General features: G+C 33.1%; 1 protein-coding gene across 1 annotated transcript in view; it reads left to right on the forward strand.

The window, feature by feature from the left end:
• The window catches only part of LOC143072812 (fibrillin-1-like), a 93,273-nt gene extending 86,835 nt beyond the window's left edge, over positions 1-6,438 (forward strand). The window contains exons 64-65 of the mRNA XM_076247916.1: positions 271-436; positions 4,657-6,438. Coding sequence (XP_076104031.1) covers positions 271-436; positions 4,657-5,016 — 526 coding nt within the window. The 3' untranslated portion in view covers positions 5,017-6,438. The remainder of the gene's footprint in view (positions 1-270; positions 437-4,656) is intronic.
• The last annotated feature ends 7,028 nt before the right edge of the window (positions 6,439-13,466 follow it).

Below are 13,466 nucleotides of genomic sequence, written 5' to 3' on the forward strand. Positions count from 1 at the left end.
TGTAATATCTATAAAGTTCCAACAAACCTAAATGACGATTTTGATACAAACATGGTCGGAAATTAATAATATAACAAATATAGCCTTTGTATGAGGTCAATACAGGATATATCGACCCAAAGAAGTATATCAATCTCGGACTTCGTCCTCAGTCAATATACTTCTTTCAGGTCAATATATCCTTGTATCGACTTCATACAAAGGCTATATTTGTATAATATTGTAAGTAAGAATCGATGAAATCATTTAGTATGGCTTCATGTATTTTAGGCATTGTGTTCTGGCTGTAGAACCAACATTACAACCGGGTCAGAACATACCTCATGTAGCAGCCCCAACAGGGGGACCAGGTGTCCCCCCAGGAGAAGGCTGTTATGGGTGTGATATAGAAAATAAAGATTTACCTCTGTCAAAAAGAGCAAAAAGAAGTATACAGGTAAATGCTATATAAACATCAAAAACCCATGTTTTGTACCTCAGGAAAGTTGAAGCCAGATTCTTTTTAATACCCATGTTGAAGTCTGTGACAAGATCTTAAAATCTAAAAAAGTCATACAGCCATATCAGGTGTGCAGTGGTATTGTTGATATACACAACCAAAAATTAGGAACCATAAGATAAGTCACATTATAAAATTCTGATGACTGTTGATTGAGCTTTTAAAATTAATCTCTAAGATAAGGTTTAAGATTCCAGTTCAGATCTTCGTGACTGAATTAAAACTTTTGTTTCAGGTTTTATATAAGTCAGTTATACTGTGTGATGTGTTTTCAGATTCATCACTCAACAAATTCCTGTTTACCAAACACTTGTATCATTTTACACATTATAGCCAAGTTGAAAATTTTCATCACATTTTTCTCAATACAAGGATTTCTGAAATTTGGTTTCAGGGTTTATATAAGTCAGCTATACCGTGTGATGTGTTTTCAGATTCATCACTCAACAACTTCCTGTTTACCGAAATATTGTGGCAGGGGTATCTATAACCGGGCGTTTTCCGTGTTATAGTGATGCAAAGACGGAATACCAATACTTTAAACTTTATTAGCAATGTCCAGACAGTACCAGAAATAAGACCTAAACTCACTACAAAATAACATATAAAAGCCTATATAGAAAACAGTTACTATAGCAAAGAATTAGTGTCCAACGGATTAACTTGTCATGGTCAGAGTACTTTCCATTACGACAAACATATATTTAACAATAGAATTAATTAAACACAAAGAAATATAAAAGGTTAGATAGACTGATTAACAAATTGTCACAATAGCACTTAAAATATATTGTCTGAACTGAATTTATTTCTAAGTCCCAGTTGTCCAAATCTTCCTGGTTATATTCGCCACTACTCCACCTAAACTCGGTCTCCGAGTTTGCTAAATTGAAACCGTTTCACTTTGGTTATCTTCGTGGGTATCCTCGTCGTGGTTGTTGATGGGAATTTTGGGAATAGTTTGTACTCCAATTTTCAAGTTGAGACTCTGCGATTGAAAGTTCAGATAGCAACTCGTGATATTCACGTAGATCGTCATTTTTCTGTATTTTTAGTTTTTGAATTTCGTCCTTAAGATTTTTAATTACATGGCATTCTTGCATCTCTTTACTTTTTAAATCCATAGTTAAACGGTATCGGGTGTTTGTTAAACTTAGGTTTTCCTCTTTCAACCGCACTATTTCCTTCTCAAAGTTTTCAGTTCTGCTTGTATGTTCGGCTAACTCTTGTTCGATCTTTGGAATTATCCGGCCGTGTTCTAAAGGTTCCAAATTTACTTTGTCCAAATTGTTCCTTAATATCACATTATCTTTCACTATGGTATCCAATTTTGAATTTTCAAATTTAAGCAAAGTGATTTCTTTGAGGGAGTTTTGATGAGACGCTTTTAACTTTTTTAGTTGCTGTTTCATGGATTCGTCCTGTGTTGAGCACGTAAACGCGGAGAGTTCCTTGTCCTCAAGTTCTTGAAATGGAAATTGAGACATTTGCTTCTTCTCAATAAACTTTCTCATTCGTTCACAGTCTCTCTGAATTTTTGATTTCGACTTCTTCTTTGGTTTTGGGTTTTCACATGACTTAGCGTGAAAACTACACATACGGGCAAAATGTCCATGATGTATGCATTTGTAACAATAAGCGTTAGCTGCATAACACCGATTGTATGTGAAAACATTCAATGTCTTACCGCAATATTTGCATAGAAAGTCCAAACAGGTATCCATGGTATCGACTTTTTTCAACGGAAACAGATGTCCATTTCTACAAGGCTGGAAATTCCAGGATCTCCATACTGTTGCTTCTGAAGGTAGTCATTTGCTAGTTTGGGGGAACTAGCTCAAGATCGTGCAGCGGGTACCTCAACCAATATATATAACCGGGCGTTTTCCGTGTTATAGTGATGCAAAGACGAAATACCAATACTTTAAACTTTATTAGCAAGGTCCGGACAGTACCAGACCTATGACCTAAACTCACTACAAAATAACATATAAAAGCCTATATAGAAAACAGTTACTATAGCAAAGAATTAGTGTCCAACGGATTAACTTGTCATGGTCAGAGTACTTTCCATTACGACAAACATATATTTAACAATAGAATTAATTAAACACAAAGAAATATAAAAGGTTAGATAGACGGATTAACAAATTGTCACTTTAGCACTTAAAATATATTGTCTGAACTTGATTTATTTCTAAGTCCCAGTTGTCCAAATCTTCCTGGTTATATATCATCAGTGAGTAGTAGCTCACAGTTTTACTTGTTTGATGCTGTAAAGACATATTCAATTAGGGCCATAACTACATTGAGGCAAATGAGGCAAATGCCTCATGTTAGAAATTTAAAAAAAAAAAAAAAAAACTGAAACAAAAGATTGTCTCTTATCAAATTGTTTTCACGGAAAGTGTCATGCAAGGAGCAAGTTCTCTTCACTCTCTGGTGTCGCCCCTGCATGTTTTTCGTGATCCATGTTTCTATTTTACTTTACTTTTCAGAGTTAATGGTCTATTGTTTGTAATTCTGTGTCCCGGGTTTGTCTTTTGTTCATTTATTGTCCTATTTTATGACTATAGTCTGAGTGTTGATTTTCATTTGTAAACATGTGGTTTTGCAATCTTGCTTGTCCACCGATGTCCAGACATTGAGCGAGAAAAATATTTTAAGATTATACAATACTACTGGACACAGAAAAAAAATGGTCGTTTCTGCATGGAGAATTTTTAAACTTGATATCAAAAGAATACAAAACTGGCTTTTTTTGTAGATAAAATTAGATAGCTGACATGGTTTAAATTAAAGTAAGGTCACCAATTTTCTGGTATCAAATAATCATCAATACCGTAAAACAAGGTCAAGATGGTCCATAGTGTATAATACTGCACTGTCACAATATTTAAATCTAGTCATAAAAAAAAATCACCAAAGTCTAAGCACAATACAAGAGCAGACAGACAGATCCGGTATTAATGATTATGAGAATTACAATTTTTGCTGTATCCTACATATCGGTCTTTTAAATGTTGTCCCTAAAACCTAAAAGTCTTTAATTAAAATAAATATATGTTTTCGCTTTGAGACCAGAATATTGTTGAAAAAAATAGTTAAAAATTAATTGCGTTTCAAAGTAAGAAACAGTCTGGGAAACGCTCAAAATACATGATTTTGCGATATTTTCTTCAAGAGCTTCTGGGGGCCTTCATCAGCCCCCAGATCCCTCGCCAAATGTTTTGCCTCACTATTAAAAGAGGCTAGTTATGGCCCTGTCAATTAAGGGGAGATAACTCATGGTTTTATATCAGATTATTATCCATGATATTAGTCTTTTCAAAATAGAAATAAAAGCTGGATGATTTTGTATTAAATTATAACAGAACAAATTTGTTATAAGCATAATCATTTTTAAAGGAATTAAAAAAAAAAAAAACTAATGAAAATGGGTTCAACTAACTTTACAAATAGTTGCTTCAAACTAAAAGTAATATAATTGCTTGATTTATCATAGTTTAATTCCAAGTTTATTTTTCAGGCACTAGGTGACTTGTTTTAAGTCCATTTCACACTGAATTGATTTTGCTTTGGTATTCATTTTAAATCCCATGCAACAGACTTGTGAAGGGAGTAATACGTTTCACTTGTCCATCATCTATTTGTTGTCGCTATTATAGCTCTTTTGTTTTATGTCAGAACCTCTATGGGTTTTATTGAAGGCACCTCATTATCAAATCTGTGATTGAGTTTTATAATTTGAAAAAATCTGAAAACGGGCGTATTTTTCAGGAGTGAACCTTGCAAAAATATCCCATATTCATTTTTGATAGCTTTTTCATTTTTCATCTGATTCAAACATGTTTAAACTAATTTAAAATGAGAAAATTCCAAATTGGAAGACCTTTTTGGGAGAGGGTATTGTAAGAATATCTCATACTAAATATCAGAAACTGATCTAAATTTTAGATGAAGGCTTCCATTCATCTAATCATCTTATGAGTTTCATAATAGGAAAATATTGAAATATGTGACTTTTTTTGGAGGTGAGGCTTATTACATAATTAAAATTTAGTTACAACTACATTTAATTCCAGTGTATTCAAAACATCTTGGAAAAACAGTTTAATATTAGAAATTATAATGTCTTCTGTCTCTTTATTTTACAGGATAACAACACCAATATGAACTCTACAATTGAGGAGCCCTTGGATCCATCAAAACCTTTAATAATAACAGTTCCTAGGACACAGATCAAACCTAGAATGACAATATTGAAAGTTTTACCAGCTCTCGTAGCTCTAAAAGATAATGTCAGGTACAAACTAGCTAAAGGAAGCGGAAATAGAGTATTCTCAATGAATACTAGGAAAGGAGTCAGTTCTTTACAGTTCAGGAGAAAAGTACGAAAGCAAAGGACATTTAACCTTGACATTGTAGCTCGTCCAAGAATAAAAAGGGAAAAAATTGGAGGCAAACTTGTACATCTAAAGAAAGTTGATATTCGTTTAACTGTATCTGTATTATGAGGATTGTTATTTTAACATTTAGAAATTGACTGCCAGATTCCAGTTCATACATTGGATAAAAGTGCCTTTAAAACATGTATTGTTTGGGTTGAAATTTTCTAATTCAGGTCTTACTGAGAAGTGTATGGTGTTTTATGCAACAAAAGTTTTTCTGAATATTTATATGCTGTTCAGATAGCTGTACCACTGACTAATTCTCAGTATTGAGAAAAAGAAATTATTTTCAATATAATTATTTTCAAATTTTAAAATACAGATATGTATGTAAAAAGTAGTTAGGTATAGATATATTTGGAAATCTCTCAGGATTTTAAGGATAGGTGCCAGTAATAGTGATATGACAGTATTATAGATTATGTGTATCACACAGACCAAGATTATAACAGATATTTTGCCCATGTTTATGAGAAGAACTACTTAATATTAAATATGTAGAAATTTTCAAAGGGACCATTTAGCCTTGAAATTTTCTGAAAATTAAATTAAACCCACTATCAAAAAAGGGCCAATTTCTACCAGCAACTTTTGGGATTTTTTTTTAATTCTAGATCAGAGTGTTAAGTGACTTGAATCATATTTGTTTTATTTGGGAAAATATAGATACAGCATTAAATAATTTGTATTAAATCACATAATTTGCATTTATATGTATATTTCACTCATTGTTTTTTGTGTGTTTGGTATGAGGTTAAGTACACATCTTAGGTCATACCTTGTTAGTTAATAAAAGTAAACTGTTAAAAGTGCAGCATTTAAATAAGTAAAATTATTTGGCATTTCATGCTGCCAAATAGTGTACAGATATAACTCAAAAAAAGTTTTATCTTAACACAAGTGAATAAACTATCATCCCTTCAAACCATTAAAAAGAAAAATTTTGATAAATATTATTTTTTATAAAACAGATCAATTGAATGTTTGTATGCTTTTTCCTGAAGATTGCCAAAGATGTTGACCATTGGTCAGACAATAAGATGATAGTTTCATGGTGTGATACAGTTTGATCATGTACATATTTCTATGATACATAAGATATTTAGGTAAAGTGTTTTCAATCTTCTTTTTGTATTATTTTAGCTAGAAAAATATAGCTGTTTCAAAAACATATTATAAAGCTTTAACTCAAACATTGAAATCCATATGGTTTCATTAATGCATTTTTTTGTAAAAATGTGTATGTGCCTTAGAATTTTAGAATATGTACTATTTGTATTTATATCTGTATTTATATTAGGCAAGGTACATGCTAATCATATATATTTTGATTGTATTTTTTGCTTTTTTTAAGATTCAGATGTAAAGTAGTTTAAATTGTGTAACTGCATGTACAGTAACATGTATAAATGAGTGCTTTCAAATATATAAAATGTGTTCTAGTTATTCTAGATGCTCTAAATCAATAAATAAACTATTCTTTTTTTACTTTTACTGTATTTTTTTTTGTGACTTGCAGGCCTGGTTCTTTGTTTATATTAATGTCCTTGCTGTAACATTGGGGGCATAAAGCTTTACCCATTGACCGTAAGTCCCAAAAATGAAACTTATCACCACAGATCAATTTTGAATGTTTGATGGGGTCACTTTTACTGTTCTAGAGTTATGTCCCTTTACAAATGCAAAAAATGCTGAATCTTATACAAAATGCTTATTTCACAAAACACAGATCAACTTGGAATTTTGGTGGCGTCTCTTTTATTGTTTTAGATTTGTGAACCTTTACAATTGGAAAAAATGCTGAATCTTATTCACAATGCTTAATACTGCAAAACACAGATCAACTTTGAATCTTGGTGGGGTCACCTTTACTGTTCTAGAGTTATGCCCCTTTACAAATTGAAAAAAACTACTGATATTTTTATTTTCCTTCTCTAACATAAGTCTGCCTCAACCCAATTTTATGAAACTTCTACACTATGCTTAATACCACAAAACTCAGATCAAGTTATAATATGGTGGTGTCACTGTTTGTGAGTTATGTTCCTTTATAGCATTACATGCAATCAGGGGCATCATCTGTGTCCAATGGGATTCCCCATTTAATTTAATCTTTTAAACCACTAAATACCTGATCATATAGAGCTACCTGTTGTCAATTCTTTCAATTGTTTTGAAACTTTTAACAACAGTCTGTACTATGTTGTTTTGGCATTTCCACCATCTTAGAGGAAGAACTGGATCTTCCTTCGCTTTATTGGATAACTTCTCTACAAGTGCTCTATAAAACCTCCACCTGAACTATTAATTTAAATTTTATCAGCAATCAAGGCTGGTGTCATATGGTATTTTGGACTCCCTAATAGTTACCCTAGTGTCAAAATACTCGTAAGAAAATTGACCCTGGGGTTCAAATACCATTATGAATATTGAAACCAGTCAAAACTTTGTTTTATATTGCATTTTCACTATTTAGTAATTATACTGCAATGAGTATCATGAACAAACAAAATATGTCCCTGGAAAGATTTTATACAATTTTTAAAACACTTTTTGAGGCTATGGTATTTAGACCCTCCTACCATGGAAAATTTAACCCCTGTCAGATGTCAGGACTTCATTTTTGTCGAGCCTGCAACTTTTGTAACAGAAAGCTCAACATAGGGATAGTGATCCAACAGTGTTGGAAGACCTGGATGCTTCATTCTTTGTATATAGATGCCTAATGTTACCAAGTTACTGTCTGTCACATGTCCATTGTCCTTGACCTCATTTTCATTGTTCAGTGACTACTTGAAATGAAGTTAAGATTTTTTGTAATTTTAATTTCTCTCTTATTAGCTCACCTGGCCCAAAAGGGCCAACTGAGCTTTTCTCATCACTTGGCATCCGTCGTCTATGTCTGTCGTCGTCGTCCATTAAATTGAATCAAACTTGACCAAAATCATCCTTATGGTATCAAGTTTTAAAAATGTATCCGGTTAACCCTGCCCATCAACAAAGATGGCTGCCATGGCTTAAAATAGAACATGCGGGTAAAATACAATTTTTGGCTTTTATCTCTGAAACTTAATCATTTGTAGGGAATGAAAATGTTCATCAGGTCAAGATCTATCTACCCTGGAAATTTGCAGAGGCATCAAACAATCTGTTGATAGGTTGCTGCCCCAGAATTGGTAATTTTAAGGAAATTTTGCAGTTTTTAGTTATTATCTTGATTACTATAATAGATGGAGATAAACTGTACACAGCAAAATTGATTAGCAAAGTAAGATCTACAAATAAGTTAACATGACCAAAATGGTCAATTGACCCTTTACAAGCTATTGCCTTTTAAAGTCAACTTTTAACGTTTTGTAAATTTTTGTAATCCTTTTGCAAATATATCTTCTATGAAACTACTTGGACAAATTTAACCAAACTTGGCCACAATCATCATTTCGGTATCTAGTTTTAAAAAAAAATGTGTCAGATGACCCTGCCTACCAACCAACATGGCTGACATGGCTAAAAATAGAACATAGGGTAAAATTCAAATTTTGTCTATTATTTTCTATATAAATAGAGAAAATCTAAAACAACCAAATATGTTCAGAATAATGAGCTCTACAAATTGTCCATATATGTCAAAACTGTTGGACACATTCTTTTGGAGTTATGGCCCATAAATGACAAACATTTTTTCTTTCTTTTTTGCGTATTACCATGAAAACTGAGAAACTGTTTTTTTTGTTATGCCTCATATGATTTAAATAATAATAGACAAATAAACAAGAAAATGACCAGCAAGGCAAGATCTATTAATAAATCATAGAAACTAAACAGAATAAAAGATCAGTAATACAAGATCAACAAAATAGAGATTTTTGTCATGAAGCCTATTCTCGTCTACAATGTTGGAGAGTGTGCTTTATTTGATATGCCCATAGACCAAGTTGAGCAACAAGACTCTAGTTATTAGTGATAGGATAACTATATTTGGTATATGCGTACCTTGCAAGGTCCTCATGCCTGTCGGACAGTATTCACTTGACCTCGAGTTCATTTCATGGACCAGTGAACAAGGTTAAGTTTTGGTAGTCAAGTCCATATCTCAGATCCTTTAAGCAATAAGTCTAGTTTATTTGGTGTATGGAAGCATTGTAAGGTGTACATGTCTAACAGTGGTAGGTGTCATCTGACCTTGACCTCATTTTCATGGTTCAGTGGTTATAGTTAAGTTTTATGTTTTGGTTTTTTTTTCTAATACTACATGCAATAGGTCAATTATATTTGGTGTATGGAAATATTTTAAGATGTACATGTCAGTCTCACGGGTTTAATTTGACCTTGACCTCATTTTCACATTGTATTGCTCATTGTAGAGTGTTTGTGTTTTGAGCTGTTTTTCTCAAACTAGCGAAACGTACAATTGATTGAAATTAGACAGCCTTTATTCGGATAAAAAAGGTAAAACAAATCCTTGAACGTTAAAGGTTTTTAAAAAAGTATGATTCTTAAGGGTAGATTTATTACAAAACTTTAAAAAGACAAAAGAAATGATTTTGTCTTCCAAATTGTCCATTTTTATGTTTGACGTTGTCACATTCAATCAATGCCCGACTAGAATAACAAAACTCTAGGTAAATCGCTATTTTGACTTAGCCGGCACAATAGCCACTGCCTAGTTGAATATCTGTCACGCCTGGTAAACCATCTAATCTCAACCAAATACGGGATAAAAGTCGACTTTTCATCAATTTACTGAAATGTTTTTTGTGAAATACGAGAATGTCATGCCATAGATAAATGATAATTGTAACTGCTTGGTTCAAAATATCTAAAATTGAAGTCAAAATCACTTTGCTCCTACGGATTATCGTGTTAACCTTCTTTGAATCCAATTAAACTGCTATGGTATTAATGGCTTAGCAAAAAATTATGTCAATAATGTGTGGGCTTTTTTATGCTTTACGATAACCACGTTTGTAAATTGCAAAAATATTTGTTTGGAAAGCCTTTTTTTGGCAGAAAAATAAAAATTTCTAAACGGTTGAGATATAAAGGAAGTGATTGAGTCTTTCTGTCTCAATGTTAAGACTTTCTTGTCACTTTGTGTCATAAAAAATATTATGTTTAAAAAACATAGGCGCTGATGTTTCAACGTTCAGTCAACATAACCATAACTACGACTAGCAATCCAATACACGTGCAATACTTGTAATACTAAAAATAAAAACTATTTACATAGCTAAGTTAGATTTTATTTCATCTAATTAAAATGTAATGTGTATTGTAAAAATAAAGATTTTTTTACAAATGAAAAAAAGAAGCGATATCAGCGCTCAGTACTATTCGAGTTTACCTTTTTCACGGTTAACCTGATTTAGAAAAAGTTTCTGTCTTTGGTAAGTGAAAATCTTAATACATGTACAATTTTAAGAATTACTGATTGAAAATACATGCGTTACAAATATAAAAAAAGATGTATTTATAAGCTATATTAATAAACTTTATTTATAAATATGAATTCGATTCCGAAAGAGAAATTATTTAATGCCGAAAATACGTACATTAATTAACTAATAAACAATCGAACAGGACCCGTTTTCTAGGTTTATTTTTTCATACACATTATTGCACTTTGTTTGTGCACAACAAATAATATTTGGTATTATTCAGCACATTTATATTATACCCGGGCCCCGTCACACTGGGCCATGATCGCACTACGATCTCTGAAAAAAATGCAAATTTTGACGATCGTAGTGCGATCATGTAGATCGCAGTACGGTCGTGATTGAGGTCTTCACGATCGTGATGAGAGTGGCCAGCTGTAATCATGTTCGGAACAATCGTTTTTCGTGGTGCGGTTGTAGCGAAATCAGGTCGTAGTTATATATCGCAAAGATCGGAGCGAGATCGCGATTCTAGTCGGAGATACTGCGCTACGATCTCACAGCGACGTTACTACGATATATACCTTCTCACCGCGACCCAACCACGTTTAAACTAAGACTATTCTACGTTTATACGACACTGTGCAAGACTATAGTTCGATTCTAGCACGATCGCGCCGTCTTCATCACGCTCTTCTTACAACCTGACTACGTTCATACTACTACGACCATTTCGAGCTCTATAGTTATACTCGTTGTCACATAAAATATATAAAAGCTCTCCAGGTTTTGTTTGTATGTAGTTTGGACCTCTTGTCCCTTTTTCCCAACAGCCCAACCATATATGACACATTTCAGTGTGTCCGGCATTCCCACTACTAGTATCTTTCATTAAAACATCGCCATTTGATCTAGATTGACCAGCAAAAGGTTGTGATTCAGGTTGGATTGGTCGGTCAAACATCTTTACTCGATCAGAATTAGTATCAGAGGTCCTCTGTCTCTACCACTAATACTAACACCACGCCCGCCAGTTCTGGTAGATTTTGATCGCAAGGATGTTATTTCTTTGTAATCTACGTATTCACGAGAAAAAAAGGAGTGGAACAGTATTTCCAAGGAACACGATGTTGATGTTATTGCTGAGAGCGTAGTAAGATCGAGTCCTAAAAATTTGGTATTATCGTAGTATGCTCGTGGTAAAAGCGTGCTTTAATCGCAGTAGTAAGATCGTGTTGTAATCGGATAAATCGGGGTATGGTCGTAGTGAGAACGCAATGATCGTAGCAAGATCGTGATAATCGTATAGTGAGGTCGCAATCATAGGTACTTGGTGAAAGGACAATTTTTTTTTTGCCTACATAATATATCAGTAGGTGCTGCGCATAGTAAACTTAGAATTGATAATAAAAAGCAAACACAAGTTATTTGTAGTATATTTATGTTCTAATGATACAGACAAACGCGAAAATAATTGAAATTAATAGAAAACGAAAAAATAACAGATTTTGGAAAGAAGGGCAGGACAAAAAATATTGAACATAGGGCTGATAATACATGCGATATGAAAAATGCCATGTAATAGTCTGATAGAAGCAACGTTACCTGATATGGGTTGAATAAAGTTAGATATAAGTAAATGAGGTTTGAGTGCCAATGAGACAACTCTTCATCCGAGTATAAATTATATAAATGATTTAGAAATGTTAACAAAAATGAAGGAACAAAACCACCTCACCATCACATAGATCACATGGTCTGTTTTACATGTAATATTGTTGACTGTAAATAGCAAACCGAAGCTTGGAGATTCAACCTATTAGTAGTCTACATGATCTAGTACCGGACTTCTGATTTAATAATCAAATGGAACACAAAGGACACTGGAAAATTTAATGAATCAGCCGAAAAGGGGATCTAACATTTTAAATCTTGCAATAGTATTAAAACATTTGACTTTTCTACACTTTACACAAGTATTCCACATTCCAAACAAAAAGACAAATTGAAAGAGTTGGTATGTCTTTGTTTCATTACAAAAATGGCCAACGTAGAAACAAGTATCTTGTCTTAGGGAAGGATAAATTCTTCTTTGTAAAGGATCACTCTGATCCAAACAAAAAAATCTCTGAATCTGACATTTTCAAGATGCTTGATTTCTTGATTGACAACATATTTGTTACGCTCGGAGAACGTGTTTTTCAACATGACTGTCGGCATTTGAATGGGAACCAATTGTGTCCCTCTTCTTGACAACTTGTTTCGTTATTATTATGAGGCTAACTTCATACAGGAACTTCTTAGGAAGAAAGATAAGAAGTTAGCAATATCCTTTAACTTTATTTTCCGCTATATAGATGATGTTCTCTCACTAAATAATTCAAAATTTGGTGACTAAGTTGAACGCATCTATCCAATCGAACCAGAGATAAAGGATACAACGGATACAGTTAATTCGGCCTCATATCTTGACTTACATCTAAAAATTAACAATGAGGGTTGGTTGGAAACAAAACTTTACGACAAAAGAGATGATTTCAGCTTTGCAATTGTGAATTTTCCATTTCTAAGTAGCAACTTTTCAAGCAGCACCTGCATACGGGGAATATATCTCCCAATTGGTACGATATTCCCGTGCTTGTATTTCTTATCATGATTTTCTTGATAGAGGGCTGCTGCTCACAAGGAAGCTATTAAACCAAGAGTTCCAAAATGTTTTTGGTGGGGTTCGTGTTGCTTATTCTTTAGTTTTACATGTTGTGTCATGTGACTGTCCCTCTGGTATCTTTCATCCCTCTTTTAAAGGAACAAATAAAAAAGCTCGTTTATGTTGCCATAGATACCCAAAAATTAAGGTTTGGTTATTGTTGACTGCATTTAAAAATTCGGGAAATAATTGAAACTGTACTAGGAATACGAATACATGTTGCAGACGGATTATTTGTTTAGCTTTAAAGTTTGTTTGACCCGATAATTAGTCCTAAGTGTACTCTATTTGATCTTAATATATTGGGTCTCAAATGCACTTAAAAAAGTTGGTTAAAGTTGAGCTAGGCGTACGTTCGATCGTCTCTCTCTCTCTCTCTCTCCCTCTCTTGCCGGGAGGTCAGTTTTGTTAATAAAGATATTAATTAAAAA

Source organism: Mytilus galloprovincialis, chromosome 4, assembly GCF_965363235.1.
Source record: "Mytilus galloprovincialis chromosome 4, xbMytGall1.hap1.1, whole genome shotgun sequence".
In the NCBI taxonomy this organism is placed as follows: domain Eukaryota; kingdom Metazoa; phylum Mollusca; class Bivalvia; order Mytilida; family Mytilidae; genus Mytilus; species Mytilus galloprovincialis.